The sequence below is a fragment of the Natator depressus genome, chromosome 5 (genome assembly GCF_965152275.1).
Source record: "Natator depressus isolate rNatDep1 chromosome 5, rNatDep2.hap1, whole genome shotgun sequence".
NCBI classification, from domain to species: domain Eukaryota; kingdom Metazoa; phylum Chordata; order Testudines; family Cheloniidae; genus Natator; species Natator depressus.
Genome location: NC_134238.1, coordinates 101342374 through 101357174, shown reverse-complemented (window position 1 = coordinate 101357174; position 14801 = coordinate 101342374). Strand labels below are relative to the sequence as shown.

Sequence of the window (14801 nt, the reverse complement as noted above, 5' to 3'; positions counted from 1 at the left end):
ACATTCCATCACTGCCTGACTTCTTTATGCACTAGTCATACTGGCCCAAATAAATCCTTAGGAGTACTTCCTATCTTCCCCTACTGTTATCAAGGGTAGTTGGTGGGAGAAGATTGTTATAAAACTACATGCAAAAATTAGAAGAAACTGATTTTTTTAAAAATCATTTTAATACTTTTTGAAATATGTTGGTACAGTTATATTCATAGGGATATACAGTAACTGGTGTCTGAGAACTATGGAAGCGTTTCTTAGATACTGTGATTTGTCCAAACTCTCATTAGCTGCTAATTTCTCTCTTTTCTGATTAGGTCATAGCTTTATGGAAATTCATTCCTGTTGCTTATTACATGGACTTTTGCAACTTTTTGGAATATGCTTAAGAATGAATTTTGAAGCTAAATATATTCACAATTAGTGGACCACAGACCAGTATTATATTTGGAAATAAAAACACGTTTGTGTTTGTAAAGACTTTTTACAATATATACTTCATTTATATTAAAATGATTTTTCTTTAAATATAAAAATCTGAAAAGCAGTAGCTGTAATAAAATTTTCACTTTACTCCATAGCAGCAGTCATGTACAGGTAGGACAGAGCACTTTTTCACAACAAATCACAGCATTATAAACAACAAGAAAATGTGACAAACTGAATGCCAACTGAAGAAAGTAAAATAATTATGGCTTATCTGTTAATGCAAAGACTGTATAATGTAAAAGAAAATATCAGCGTATATACAGAGCTACTGTAACTAATAGGAACTAACTTCCGAAGTGCATTGATTTTAAAGGTTACTACATTTGTCATTAACAAGTCCAGCAAAGTTACTGCATTTGTATCCTCTTTAAAACCAACAGAACAGTTATATTTGTGAAAGGTGTTTTTTTTTTGTCTGAATCAATTTTTTTGTCTGTGAGTTCTCAATCTTGCAAGGTATTGCATAACTCCTGAAGGTACTAATCACTGTTAGCTCCTAATGATTTCACTGGGCTTTGGGGATGCTAAACAACTTGCAGGATCAAGCCTTTAAATATAGACAGTTGTTACAATGGATTAATTTACCCCATCCAACTGAACAAACAAAATTTGATGTGAATTTGTATCTTTTCTCTAAAAACTAAAATAGAATATAAAAAAGTAAAAAAACAGATGCTTTTTAAAATGTTTTTAATAAAATACAGAACTTCAAAACTTGTAAGTTCTAACACTACACTTATGAAATCAAATAGAGTATGAAATCAGACATACTGTACTAGAACAAGCAAAGGGCTTTTATTCACTTGAAAACAATAGCAGTATGGAAGATCTCTTCATTGCATTACACAAACGTCCCTGAGATTTTTACATAAAAAAGCTATATTCTGTGTCTATTAAATATTGGAAACCTACGGTGGGATCAATGAAGGGACTTATGTATTGCAACGCTGAGCGTCACAATCCTTACTTTTAAGCGCCTAGAAACTTACAGAACCACCACTGTGATCCACCAAGCAGTTAGGTGAGTTAGGCACCTATACAATCAACTTGGGAGAGATAGATGCCTCAGAGAGCAAGACACAAAAACCAGAATGCTTGGCAGAGAGCCACCTAAGCTAGCCAGTGGGAGATACCAACTAGAGATGTCTGTGCTAAGCCCTGCCCCACCCTCTCTTGGAGATAGGCACCTAAATCCAGGTTGCAGGGAGGCACCTATGTCTATGTAAATCCATTAACAGGAACCTGCTGCCTGGAGTTAGATGGCTTAGGCGCCTAAGATGTTTCTTGAGGGAGTCAGTTGGGCACCTGTCTCGCTCCACAGATAATGGTGGTGCTGGCAGGGTGGCACCCACCATATAACTTCTCAGCCAGTGCTTAGAACACTCACCTAGGGTGTGGGAGACCCAAGTTTAATTCCCCCCGCTGCCAGAAGGGGAGAAAGAATTTGAACAGCGGTCTCCCATAGCCCCGTGGTTAGAATGCCTTTAACCACGGGGCTATGGGACAGTCTAAGTTAAGGGTCCCTTACTCTTTCCTGTTGCACTATTGATAAATAATGAAACAGTGTTTGGAACTGGGGGACTAGACTCAGGACTTCCTAGGTGGGTGACCCTAGGTCCAGTACTTAAGATTTCCAATGGGACTTGATCTGGTAAGTGAGCTCTGAGCCTGTCTACTGGATCGGGCCCTGCACATAACTTGGGTGTCTGAATGCCTGTCTTTCCCTGGTTAGTGAATCACTCTGGGGCTCAGATAGGAGTCAGGCATCTGGTCGGCTAGAACGAGGCAGCACATGGCCAAAAGAAGAAACATAGGTGCCTAGGGAACTTTTACTCTAAAAAACTTCAGTATTGAGTTCAGGTGCTTACAGGGTTTGGCAAGAGCTTTTTGAATCGCAGTGGAGCCAAAACTTGGACATAAGTGCCTAAAACAGGGACGTAGGCACCTAAGTCTGGTGTTTAGGTGCTTATGTACTTTCATGGATCCCACCTCTATGGGTTACTGAGTGTCATACACTGCAATTTTAGATTTCTGCATTCATCATCCCAGCAATAATGCTGTTTAATGCTTGTAAAACTAGAATATTTTGTTTGGTTACCAAAAAAACCCCAAACAAACAACAAATGAAACAAAACCCCTACAAAACTCACTGTACAAAGTTAAGACTCTACAAATACAAATGCAAATACATCTTTTGCACAACTTATTTTAAAATCAAGTCCAAAACAATGTACAGAAATGCAACAACAGGTACTGATTTGAAAAAAAGCACTTGAAAAATATATGGTGAAGTTACTTTTTAAAAAATGCTTTAAGTGTTTCAAACATTGTGACAAAAGAAGCATAAATTATTGGTAAAATAATTTCCAGAATAGAAGGCCTGATCCTGCACTTCTTACCCTTGACAAAATCTCCCTGTTTTTGGTCAACATAAGACTTGCCTGGGTAAGACCTGCAGGAGTGTCCCGTAGTGGCACAAAACATTCTCATACTGGCACTGGGCTGAACACTGGGTAAACATAGTTAGAATTGAGGTACTTTTTAAAAACAATCTTCCTATAAGATTTACATTATGACAGCACTATTGTGCCCCTTAATGTTTGCGAATAGTTTTCCTGTGTCTCTGATTTGCTGTCAATTTACTTAAAAATGAACATTCCACTTGACTAGAAATCTGATCTAAGAACAAAGGTTGAGTTGTGGTGCCCCTAAAATGAGATTTGCTGAACAAAAACAAAGTTGAACAACCACTCTAACAAGGCAAGTTAGAGTTAAATTTAGTTTACAATCTACTGTATTTTAAGAGAACAAGTAGGATCATATGGCTTGAATTAGAAAACACCACATTCATTGACTTACAGCTAGAGATAATGGGGATTGTGCCCCCAAGAAATATGCATGTAGGGGACACTCCGTACACAGGTCTTCCTTCCCTCACAGGATAGGGGGCCTCAGTTAACCTCAACAGATTATATACCCCTTCTATGTGGGTCTGCAATGGACCAGGGAGAAGGAGCGCATGGGTTCCCCAGAAAGGGTATTTGAGCCTGGAGCTGTAGTTTTCTTTTCTCTGCAGCTCCTTGACATATGTTAAAGGGACTGAGGCCAGAACTAATGGAAGCACCGAGCCAAGGTACAGGGACTCTGTGCAGGTAGCTTTGGCCTCACGCAGATCCCACAGAATTCTGAGGGTGGGGCCTGGGCCTGTTTGCAGGGTGGCAAATCCTGGTTCCCAAACCTCAGACCGATGTGAAGGAATTTCTGCATGGGAAATCTCACTGATATTTCCTTCTCCCAAATCTTGGGGTTTGATCAAAGGAAGGAAATAGGAGATGGGATGGTACAACTCCATCAGCAAACAGTCCTGGTAAGATGGCTGATAGTTTTGCTGTAAACTCTTTTTGGGAGTGGAGGCAGAGGGGCATAGTTAATCCTAATACTTAATTGTGGATTTGGAGGTGTTTTCTATTTTTTAGTTCAACCCCCAAAGCAGAATCCTTATTTATAGATAAATTCATCATCACAAAGAAAGTCAGAAAGACAAAAGAGCAGCATGTAATAAGGTTAATAATGTGTTTAGCATTCTCATTCTCCGAAGTGGCCAACTGAAGTAATTGCTTTGTCTGAAGCAGCTTCAATTCCACTTGCTGCCTGTATTTTCATAAAATGTGGGGAGAACCCAACACTTCCGCAACGGTTACATGGGGGGAAAGTAGGAAAATAGACTGTGCTGTTTTTACGCTTGTCCATTTCAAAATTTAACTTTTTTGGGGGGAGAGGGGTTGCTGTACAAATAGAACTAAATATTTGTTCCCTTTCCCTAAAAATATTTACAGTACATCACACAGCAGCCTAACATATACCTCTGCATGTATTGCTGGCTAATAATGGACTCAAACAGGCACATTGAAAGTTGCTTAGTAAATTATCTAACCTCCTTCAATTTGTTCTACAGAGAAGCCAGTTCTTCATTGACAATGAAATTATAAAACTCTATTAATAAAGCACAAGCCCTTGTGCAACACACTACACAGGACGCCAAGTTGCTATACATTCAGTGTGAAAACACTAAAAATATATTCTGTGCATCTCCATCTTGGCAAGGAAATGCATTCAGTCTTTTCATCTCCCTAAAAACCTCACCAAAGTGGTAAGTCACTCTTTTTTTGCATTGCCAAGTAAGGCAAATACTGGTGATGCTAACTGATCACATATTAGGACACTGTTTAGAAAAATAATCCACTTTCTATTAGAGTATTTCATTGTCATGTCCTTGTAGTAGCAAATGTATCCTGATGAAGAAGAAAATCAGAATTCCTCACAGTTTGCAGGTTCTGATAGGATATTTGCACACACGTTTTGCCCACAACAAAGATAGACGGATGTATGTGTATAATCCACAGCAACCCAAAGGGCAGACTTTGTTCTGTCCCAATATGTCCTCTGAACGAACTTCAGTTCTCTTATCCACCCACGTTGTCCCTGATATGATCCACTCGCACTGCAAGCTCCCTAAAGGAGGGACGCTGGCTTACGTTATTGTTCCAGCATTCTGTCATGATGGCATAAATCTGGGGAAGACATCAGAAAAGAGAGGTTACTCACCCTGTGCAGTAACTATAGTTCTTCAAGATGGGTGCTCCACTTCAGGTGCACATGCACCCCATGGCCTTTGATCAGAAGTTTTCATTAGCAGTGTCCATGTAGCCCACACATGCATCCTTGTACCCTGAAATGAGGCTGTGCAGGCAAACCACCCTCAGTTCTTTCTCCACCACCAAGTCTCAGAAGGAAACTTCGAAGCAGAGGGGACAGAGGGTGGGTAAAGGCACACCCATAGGGCCACAATCTCGAAGAACTGTAGTTACCGCACAGCGTGAGTAACCCCTCTGTCTTCTTCGAGTAGTGTCCCTGTGGGTGTGCCTCTTCAGGTGGCTCCTGAGCAGTATCCCCAGAAGCAGGAGCGAGTTTCAGAACAGAGTCCAGCACAGAGGAAAGAACTGCATTGCCAACTGCCACATCAGCTCTAGAGGCACTAAGGTGCAGTGCCTGGAGAAGATATGTACCAAAAACCATGTAGCAACTCCGCAGACCTCAGATACTGGGACATTTTAAAGTAGAGCCATAGATGAAGACTATGACCTTGTCAAGTGAGCTGACACGCCAGCAGGGGGTGGAATGCTGGCAGCCCCGTAACAAGCTATAATACACCCAGAAATCCATTGCATTTGTCTTTGGGTAGAAATAGCAGAGCCTTTAGAGCTATCTGCAAAGGAAATAAACAGTCCAGGAGATTTAAGAAATGATTTAGTCCTATCTAGACAGAAAGCTAACACCCTCCTAACACCCACCCGAAGTATGGAAAGCGGTCTCCAGTTTGGCATTGTGTGGTATTGGAAAGAAAAGTGGTAGGTGAATGATCTGATTCAAATGAAACTCAGAAGACACTTGAGGAAGAAACACGGGGTGTGGTCAAAAGGAACCTTTGTCCTTGTAGAATACTGTGAAAGGAAGGTCTGCCATTAAGGCCCCAATCACTCTGACTTTGCGGGCAAATGTAATAGTTACTAAGATGTCTGCTTTCATGGACAAATTCAGTAAGAAGCAAGTCACCATTGGTTCAAAAGGAGATTTCATGAGACTTTTAAGAACCAACTTAAGGTCCCAAACTGGGGTGGGGGCTTTCTCCAGTGAGAAGTCTGAGTAATCCCTTCCCATGACCCTTCCGGTTGTAGGATGAGCAACCAGTGAGAACCCTTCAACAGTGGTATGAAAAGCTCTTAAGGCTCTTTGAGAGAACTAAGTGATAGTTCTGTTTTCTTTAGGTGCAGCAGGTACTCCAGAACAAGCGGAAACAAGGCAGATTCGGGGACAGCATTCTAGAATTCACACAAGTGATTAAATCTCCTCCACTTCTGAAGGTAACCATTTCTGGTAAAATCTTTCCTACTTTTTGGTAACATCTGTTGTACCCTCTGCAGAACAGATTGACTCTAACCCCAGAAACCATCATGGAACCATTTCTAGAGGTAGAGAAAAAACGGTTACTTACTTCCTCGTAATTGTTGTTCTTCGAGATGTGTTGTTCACGTCCATTCCACATTAGGTGTGCGTGCACCACGTGCACAAGCGTCGGAAACTTTTCCTTTCCCCTTAGTGGCTCCCGGCGGGGCCCCCCGAGTGGTGCCACTGCTGGCCCAACCCCCTCCAGTTCCTTCTTGCCGGCGACTCCGACAGAGGGGTAGGAGGGTGGGTGGTGGAATGGACGTGAACAACACATCTTGAAGAACAACAGTTATGGGAAAGTAACCAACCATTTTTTCCTCTTCGAGTGCTTGTTCATGTCCATTCCACATTAGGTGAATCACAAGCTTACCTCTGGAGGAGGGTAGGAGTCACGGAACAACTGCTCGGAGGACCGCTCTGCCAACTGCAGCGTCCTCTCTGGCCTGCTGGTTGACCGCGTAGTCGGTCGTGAAGGTGTGCACTGAGGACCAGGTGGCTGCTCTGCAGATCTCCTGGATTGGGACCTGTGCCAGGAATGCCGTGGAAGTCGCTTGCGCCCTGGTCAAGTGGGCCATGACCAGGGCTGCGAGCTCATAGCATGCCCGGATGCAGCGTGTCATCCGAGACGAAATCCGCTGCGCCGACACTGGGAGGCCTTTCATCCTCTCGGCTACAGGCACAAACACCTGTGTGGATTTGCGAAAGGGCTTGGTGCGCTCCAAATAGAACGCCAGCGCTCGACGCACATCCAGGGTGTGCAAGCTGCGGTGACTCGGGTCCGTATGGGGTTTCAGAAAGAACACCGGCAGACAAATGTCCTTGCCCAAATGGAATTGGGAGACCACCTTAGGGAGGAACTTGGGGTGCAGCCAGAGCTGCACCTTCTCCTTGTGAAATACTGTATACGGTGGCTGAGAGGTGAGGGCCCTCAGTTCGGACACCCTTCTGGCCGAGGTAATGGCAACCAGAAATGCCACCTTCCAGGAAAGATGCAGGAGGGAACAGGAAGCGAGGGGCTCGAAAGGGGGTCCCATGAGTTTAGAGAGGACCAGGTTCCATGGAGGGACTGGTGGGCGGGAGTAGGGGAACGCTTTAAGGAACCATCCCACCATTGGGTGGGAAAACACCGAGCCCCCCGAGAACCCTGGATGGAAGGCGGAGATGGCCACCAGGTGCACTCTGAGTGAGGACGGGGCTAGCCCTTGCTGCTTGAGGTGCAGGAGGTACTCCAGGGTGGTCTGCACTGGGGCCTGGCATGGCTGCATCTGTCGGGGTTAACACCAACACAAGAACTTTTTCCACTTGGCCATATAGGCCGCCCTGGTAGAGGGCTTTCTACTGCCAAGCAGAATCTGTTGCACTGGAAGGGAGCACTGGCTCTCCAGGGTGTTTAGCCACAGAGCCTCCACGCTGTCAGGTGTTTAGCCACAGAGCCTCCACGCTGTCAGGTGCAGTGACTGTAGGTCGGGGTGGAGAAGCCGCCCGCCGTCCTGCGTAATGAGGTCCCAGTGTAGGGGCAGAACTACTGGGGCCTCCACCGACAGCTCTAGGAGCGATGTGTACCAGTGCTGGCAGGCCCAGGCTGGGGCCATAAGGATCACCGTTGCCCTGTCCCTGCACACCTTGAGTAGAGCCTCCACCAAGGGAGTGGGGGGAAGCCTCGGACGGTAAGAAGGAGGAACTGGAGGGGGTTGGGCCGGCGGGGGTACATATGCACAGCGCAGTGGCGCCACTCAGGGGTCCCCACCGGGAGCCTCTAAGGGAAAAAGTTTCCGATGCTTGTGCACGCAGCGCGCGCACACCTAATGTGGAATGGACGTGAATAAGCACTCAAAGAAGAATACAGTCGACCAGTGTCCTGGGAGAGGAGCTGAGGAGTGACTGGAAGATTTATCACTGAGCAAAGAGCAAGGCGAAAAGAGGTCAGGAAACCATCCCTGCCTCAACCATATCAGGGCTATTACGATAACTCTGGTCTTGTCCTATCTGATTTTGTTCACCACTTTGACAGCCAGAGATGTCAGGGGAAACACATAAACCAGCTTTTTCGTCCAAGTGAGGAGGAAGGCATCACCCAAGAAACCCCTCCTTGTACAGAACAGATGGCATTTTTTTGTTCACAGTTGTGGTGAAGAGGTCCACTTCTGGAAATCCCCCAAACTGAAAAATGCTGACCATAACCTGGGAATCAGGCTCCCATTCATAGTCTTGGGAAGAAATCTGCCGAGAGCATTGGCTGTAACATTTTGTCTACCCGGGAGATATACTGCTGAAGTTCTTACGCAATGGTTTATGCACCAGTTCCATAACCTTATTGCTTCAGCACAGAGGGAGTGGGATCTCTCTCCTCCCTGCCGACTGATACACAACACGAAGGCCACACTGTCGGTTATGACTCTATAGACCTGTGTCTGATGAGAGGCAGAAAACTAAGGCAAGCATTTCTGACCACTCTGAGCTCCAACAGGTTGATATGGAGGGTGGATTCTTGGGATGACCAGCTGCTCAGTACTGTTAGTTAGCCATCCCTCCCACCCCCTCCTAAGAGAGACGCATCTGTGGTTACAGTTACCGTTGGTATCAGTTGGAGAAAGGGGACTCCTGCCCCTACATTGTGATGAATCTTTTCCCACCAGTACAGGGAGCATTTGACCTGTTGAGGAGCTGACACCTTTTTGTCTAGGCTGTGTCTGTTTGATGACTAATCTGAACTGAACTGCCCCTGGGAACAGCAAAGGCATAATCTCCTATGTTCTGTCACAAAAGTGCAAGCTGCCATGTGACCTAGAAGTGGGAAGACAGTTTTTGACTAAATGTGGAGGCTCCCTTGAATAATTCTGACATAGTTTGATAGTGTCATGAATCTGTCCAGGGGAAGGAAGGCCCTGAACGTCAAGTAATTCAGGAATGCTTCTATAAATTGTATGTTCTGAATGGGAGTCAGTGTGGATTTTCCCATATTCAATTAAAGACTCAAGTTCAAGAACAGAGAAAGTGCTTTCCGTGTGGCAGACAACACTTCGTGGTATAGCTGACCCTTGAGCAACCCATCGTAGGGGTACAGGAATAGCAGGATTGCCTGACAACGCAGATAGGCAGCCATCACCGACAGAACCTTTGAAAACACTCTCGGAGTCCAGGAGGGACCAAATAGGAGTACCTGGTACTGAAATTGATCTTGGCCTATGACACAATACAGGAACCTTCTGTGGGACAGGTTTATTGCTGTATGGACGTTTGCGTCTTGAAGGCTGAGAGCCAAAAAACAATCCCCTGAATCTAGCAAAGGAATGATAGATGCCAGAGAGTCACCTTCTGGAACTTTTGAGACCTCACAAATTTGTTTAGAAGTCCTAGATCTAAGATTGATCTCCACCCTCCATTTTTCTTTGGCATGCAGAAGAACCTCAAGTTGAAGCCCCATCTCCTGTGCTGAGCAGGGACCGACTCTATCACTCCTAAATGAAGAAGGGAGTTTATTTCCTATCTTAGTAAGAACTTGTGAGAAGGGTCCTTGAAGAGGGACAGGGAAGGAGAACAAGGCGGAGGGAGGGAGGTAAAATGGATGGTGTAGCCCAATGATATTATTTCCAGCAACCATTTGTCCAAGGTGATATGCTCCCATGCTTGTCAGAAATGGGAAAGTTGTTTCCCAAATGGAGGGAGGTGGGCTAATTGTTACAGCTGATAGGCTAAAGAGAGGAAAGAGTCCAAATCCAGGACCACCTGGTTAAAACTGACACTTCAGAGATGAAGCCTGCTCAGGTCGGTTATAAGATCTTTTTCTCTTGATCCTATGTTTCTTTTTAGGAGACTCCATCAGTCTCTGAAAACCAGAGAATTGCAATGGGCAGGATTTTGGCTGTGTGAGAGATACTTAATTGTCTTTTGTTTGCAGGAGCCTAAGAAATGTAATGCATCCCTGGAGTCTTTAAGAGTATTCAATGACTCATTGGTATTCTCGGCAAACAACTTCAGACCATCAGATGAGAGATCCTTTACCACATTCTGGACTTCTCTGGGGAAACCAGGGGAAACTACTTTAGCCGGGATGCCCTGTGCATCACCACTCTGTAGAGATGGAATTGGCCTCAGTAACTGCACCATCAAGAGCTGCCTGAAGAGATGTCCTGGTCAGTAACAGTGTCAGCAGTGGTAGCCTGAAATTGTTCCCTTTGGTCTGCAAGAAGGTATTGAATAAAGGAGCAAAATTTTGCATAATTTGTAAAGTTGTATTTGGCCATCAGTGACTGGTAATTTGCAATGTGGAATTGTAGAGTTGCTGATGAATAAAATTTTCTCCCCAGAAGGTCCAGAAGCTCCTGGTCTCTGTCATATAGGGTATCATAGAATCATAGAATATCAGGGTTGGAAGGGACCTCAGGAGGTCATCTAGTCCAACCCCCTGCTCAAAGCAGGACCAATCCCCAATCAAATCATCCCAGCCAAGGTTTTGTCAAGCCTGACCTTAAAAACTTCCAAGGAAGGAGATTCTACCACCTCCCTAGGTAACGCATTCCAGTGTTTCACCACCCTCCTAGTGAAAAAGTTTTTCCTAATATCCAACCTAAACCTCCCCCACTGCAACTTGAGACCATTACTCCTTGTCCTGTCCTCTTCTACCACTGAGAATAGTCTAGAACCATCCTCTCTGGAACCACCTCTCAGGTAGTTGAAAGCAGCTATCAAATCCCCCCTCATTCTTCTCTTCTGCAGACTAAACAATCCCAGTTCCCTCAGCCTCTCCTCATAAGTCATGTGTTCCAGACCCCTAATCATTTTTGTTGCCCTTCGCTGGACTCTCTCCAATTTATCCACATCCTTCTTGTAGTGTGGGGCCCAAAACTGGACACAGTACTCCAGATGAGGCCTCACCAATGTCGAATAGAGGGGAATGATCACGTCCCTCGATCTGCTCGCTATGCCCCTACTTATACATCCCAAAATGCCATTGGCCTTCTTGGCAACAAGGGCACACTGCTGACTCATATCCAGCTTCTCGTCCACTGTAACCCCTAGGTCCTTTTCCGCAGAACTGCTGCCTAGCCATTCGGTCCCTAGTCTGTAGCTGTGCATTGGGTTCTTCCGTCCTAAGTGCAGGACCCTGCACTTATCCTTATTGAACCTCATCAGGTTTCTTTTGGCTCAATCCTCCAATTTGTCTAGGTCCCTCTGTATCCTATCTCTGCCCTCCAGCGTATCTACCACTCCTCCCAGTTTAGCATCATCTGCAAATTTGCTGAGAGTGCAATCCACACCATCCTCCAGATCATTTGTGAAGATATTGAACAAAACCGGCCCCAGGACCGACCCCTGGGGCACTCCACTTGACACCGGCTGCCATCTAGACATGGAGCCATTGATCACTACCCTTGAGCCCGACAATCTAGCCAACTTTCTACCCACCTTATAGTACATTCATCCAGCCCATACTACTTTAACTTGCTGACAAGAATACTGTGGGAGACCGTGTCAAAAGCTTTGCTAAAGTCAAGAAACAATACATCCACTGCTTTTCCTTGATCCACAGAATCAGTAATCTCATCATAGAAGGCAATTAGATTAGTCAGGCATGACCTTCCCCTGGTGAATCCATGCTGACTGTTCCTGATCACTTTACTCTCGTGTAAGTGCTTCAGGATTGATTCCTTGAGGACCTGCTCAGTCCCATGATTTTTCCGGGGACTGAGGTGAGGCTGACTGGCCTGTAGTTCCCAGGATCCTCCTTCTTCCCTTTTTTAAAGATTGGCACTACGTTAGCCTTTTTCCAGTCATCTGGGACTTCCCCCGTTCGCCACGAGTTTTCAAAGATAATGGCCAATGGCTCTGCAATCACATCCGCCAATTCCTTTAGCACTCTCGGATGCAACTCGTCCGGCCCCATGGACTTGTGCATGTCCAGCTTTTCTAAATAGTCCCTAACACCTCTTTCTCCACAGAGGGCTGGCCATCTACTCCCCATGTTGCGATGCCCAGCGCAGCAGTCTGGGAGCTGTCCTTGTTAGTGAAGACAGAGGCAAAAAAAGCATTGAGCACATTAGCTTTTTCCACATCCTCTGTCACTAGGTTGCCTCCCTCATTCAGTAAGGGGCCCACACTTTCCTTGGCTTTCTTCTTGTTGCCAACATACCTGAAGAAACCCTTCTTGTTACTCTTGACATCTCTTGCTAGCTGCAGCTCCAGGTGCGATTTGGCCCTCCTGATTTCATTCCTACATGCCCGAGCAATATTTTTATACTCTTCCCTGGTCATATGTCCAACCTTCCACTTCTTGCAAGCTTCTTTTTTATGTTTAAGATCTGCTAGGATTTCACCATTAAGCCAAGCTGGTCGCCTGCCATATTTACTATTCTTTCGACTCATCGGGATGGTTTGTCCCTGTAACCTCAACAGGGATTCCTTGAAATACAGCCAGCTCTCCTGGACTCCTTTCCCCTTCATGTTAGTCCCCCAGGGGATCCTACCCATCTGCTCCCTGAGGGAGTCGAAGTCTGCTTCCCTGAAGTCCAGGGTCCGTATCCTGCTGCTTACCTTTCTTCCCTGTGTCAGGATCCTGAACTCGACCATCTCATGGTCACTGCCTCCCAGATTCCCATCCACTTTTGCTTCCCCCACTAATTCTTCCCTGTTTGTGAGCAGCAGGTCAAGAAAAACTCCCCCCCTAGTTGGCTCGTCTAGCACTTGCACCAGGAAATTGTCCCCTACGCTTTCCAAAAACTTCCTGGATTGTCTATGCACCGCTGTATTGCTCTCCCAGCAAATATCAGGAAAATTAAAGTCACCCATGAGAACCAGGGCGTGCGATCTAGTAGCTTCTGCGAGTTGCCGGAAGAAAGCCTCATCCACCTCATCCCCCTGGTCCGGTGGTCTATAGCAGACTCCCACCACCACATCACTCTTGTTACTCACACTTCTAAACTTAATCCAGAGACACTCAGGTTTTTCTGCAGTTTCGTACCGGAGCTCTGAGCAGTCATACTGCTCCCTTACATACAGTGCTACTCCCCCACCTTTTCTGCCCTGCCTGTCCTTCCTGAACAGTTTATAACCATCCATGACAGCACTCCAGTCATGTGAGTTATCCCACCAAGTCTCTGTTATTCCAATCACGTCATAATTCCCTGACATCACCAGGACCTCCAGTTCTCCCTGCTTGTTTCCAAGGCTTTGTGCATTCGTATATAAGCACTTGAGATAACCTGCTGATCGCCCCTCATTCTCAGTATGAGAATGAGGGTAGATTATAATGATGTTGTTTTACCCCTTTGCTTACCCTGTCAACCTCTAGAGAGTAAAAAATAGGAACTCAAGAATCCTTGGTGGGAACATAATACTTTTTACTGGCTCTCTTCTGCATGGGTTTTACTGTAGCAGGGGTCTGCCAAATAGTTTTCAGAGGTTCCACCAGTGCCTTGTTGATAGAAAGGGCAACTCTGGATGGCATTGCAGAATGAAGAATATCCAACCACTTGTTTTGGGATTCTCTGACCTCCTCAAGAGGTATTTGTAGGCAGTCTGTCACCCATTTAATGAGGACCTGAAACTGTCAAAAATCATTAGCCAGAGATGGAGGAGGAAGCATTACTGCCTCATCTGGTGAAGATGAAGTGGTACTCTGAGGGGTTGCTTCTTTATCCACCCTAGTCTCTTGATCCGTGAACATCTTATTCCTTTTGCTGAGGAGGAGAAAGTTGATGCAAGAGAGTTGGGGTCCTGGAGAACAGCAGACAATAAGCTGTCCAGGGATCCCAATATGACCATTGAGGACCATGTGCGGGAGGGGGTGAAATCCAGGGCTGCTCCCACCAGAAGTTATGAGTTCCCCCTTCTCTTTGAGAAAGGGGGTTTGTATATGGGTACATAGGAGAACCTGAACAGAGGTCGATGACACTGAAGGGAGGTCTCCATCATCGTCCTTTTCTTCTAAAGAGGGAGCTCTGACAGAAAAGGGAGATGACAGTTCCAGGGACATATAAGGGCTGGAGACCGAGAGGTTCTCAGAACTGGGAGATACTCGGTAGTACCTGCTAGCAATGGAGACACTGGTTCAGCAGTCACCAATAAATCTTAAAAAGACACTTAAAATCTTGCGGCACCGAGTGGCGTTGCAGCGCTGAGTGGAGCTGCAGCACCGATGTATCGTAAGCTTGTCTCTGCAGGACTGTACTGCTGGTTCTGAGCACTTCACAGGCGGTGCTCATGTAGACGGAGGCTTAGTCTTATACGGTATCAAAGAGCTCAATAAGAATAGCGGAGGAGGTTAAGTCCAATGGTACTGAGCTTCTGTGTTTGCTCTGACCATCTCCACTAGA

At 45.6% G+C, this 14801-nt stretch overlaps 1 protein-coding gene across 2 annotated transcripts in view; it reads right to left on the bottom strand.

The window, feature by feature from the left end:
* Window positions 1-228: 228 nt before the first annotated feature.
* JAK2 (Janus kinase 2) overlaps window positions 229-14801 on the bottom strand; it is a 164026-nt gene continuing 149453 nt past the window's right edge. For both annotated transcript variants that reach the window (XM_074953318.1, XM_074953319.1), the window contains one exon: window positions 229-5054. In XM_074953318.1, coding sequence (XP_074809419.1) covers window positions 4947-5054 — 108 coding nt within the window. In that variant the 3' untranslated portion in view covers window positions 229-4946. The remainder of the gene's footprint in view (window positions 5055-14801) is intronic.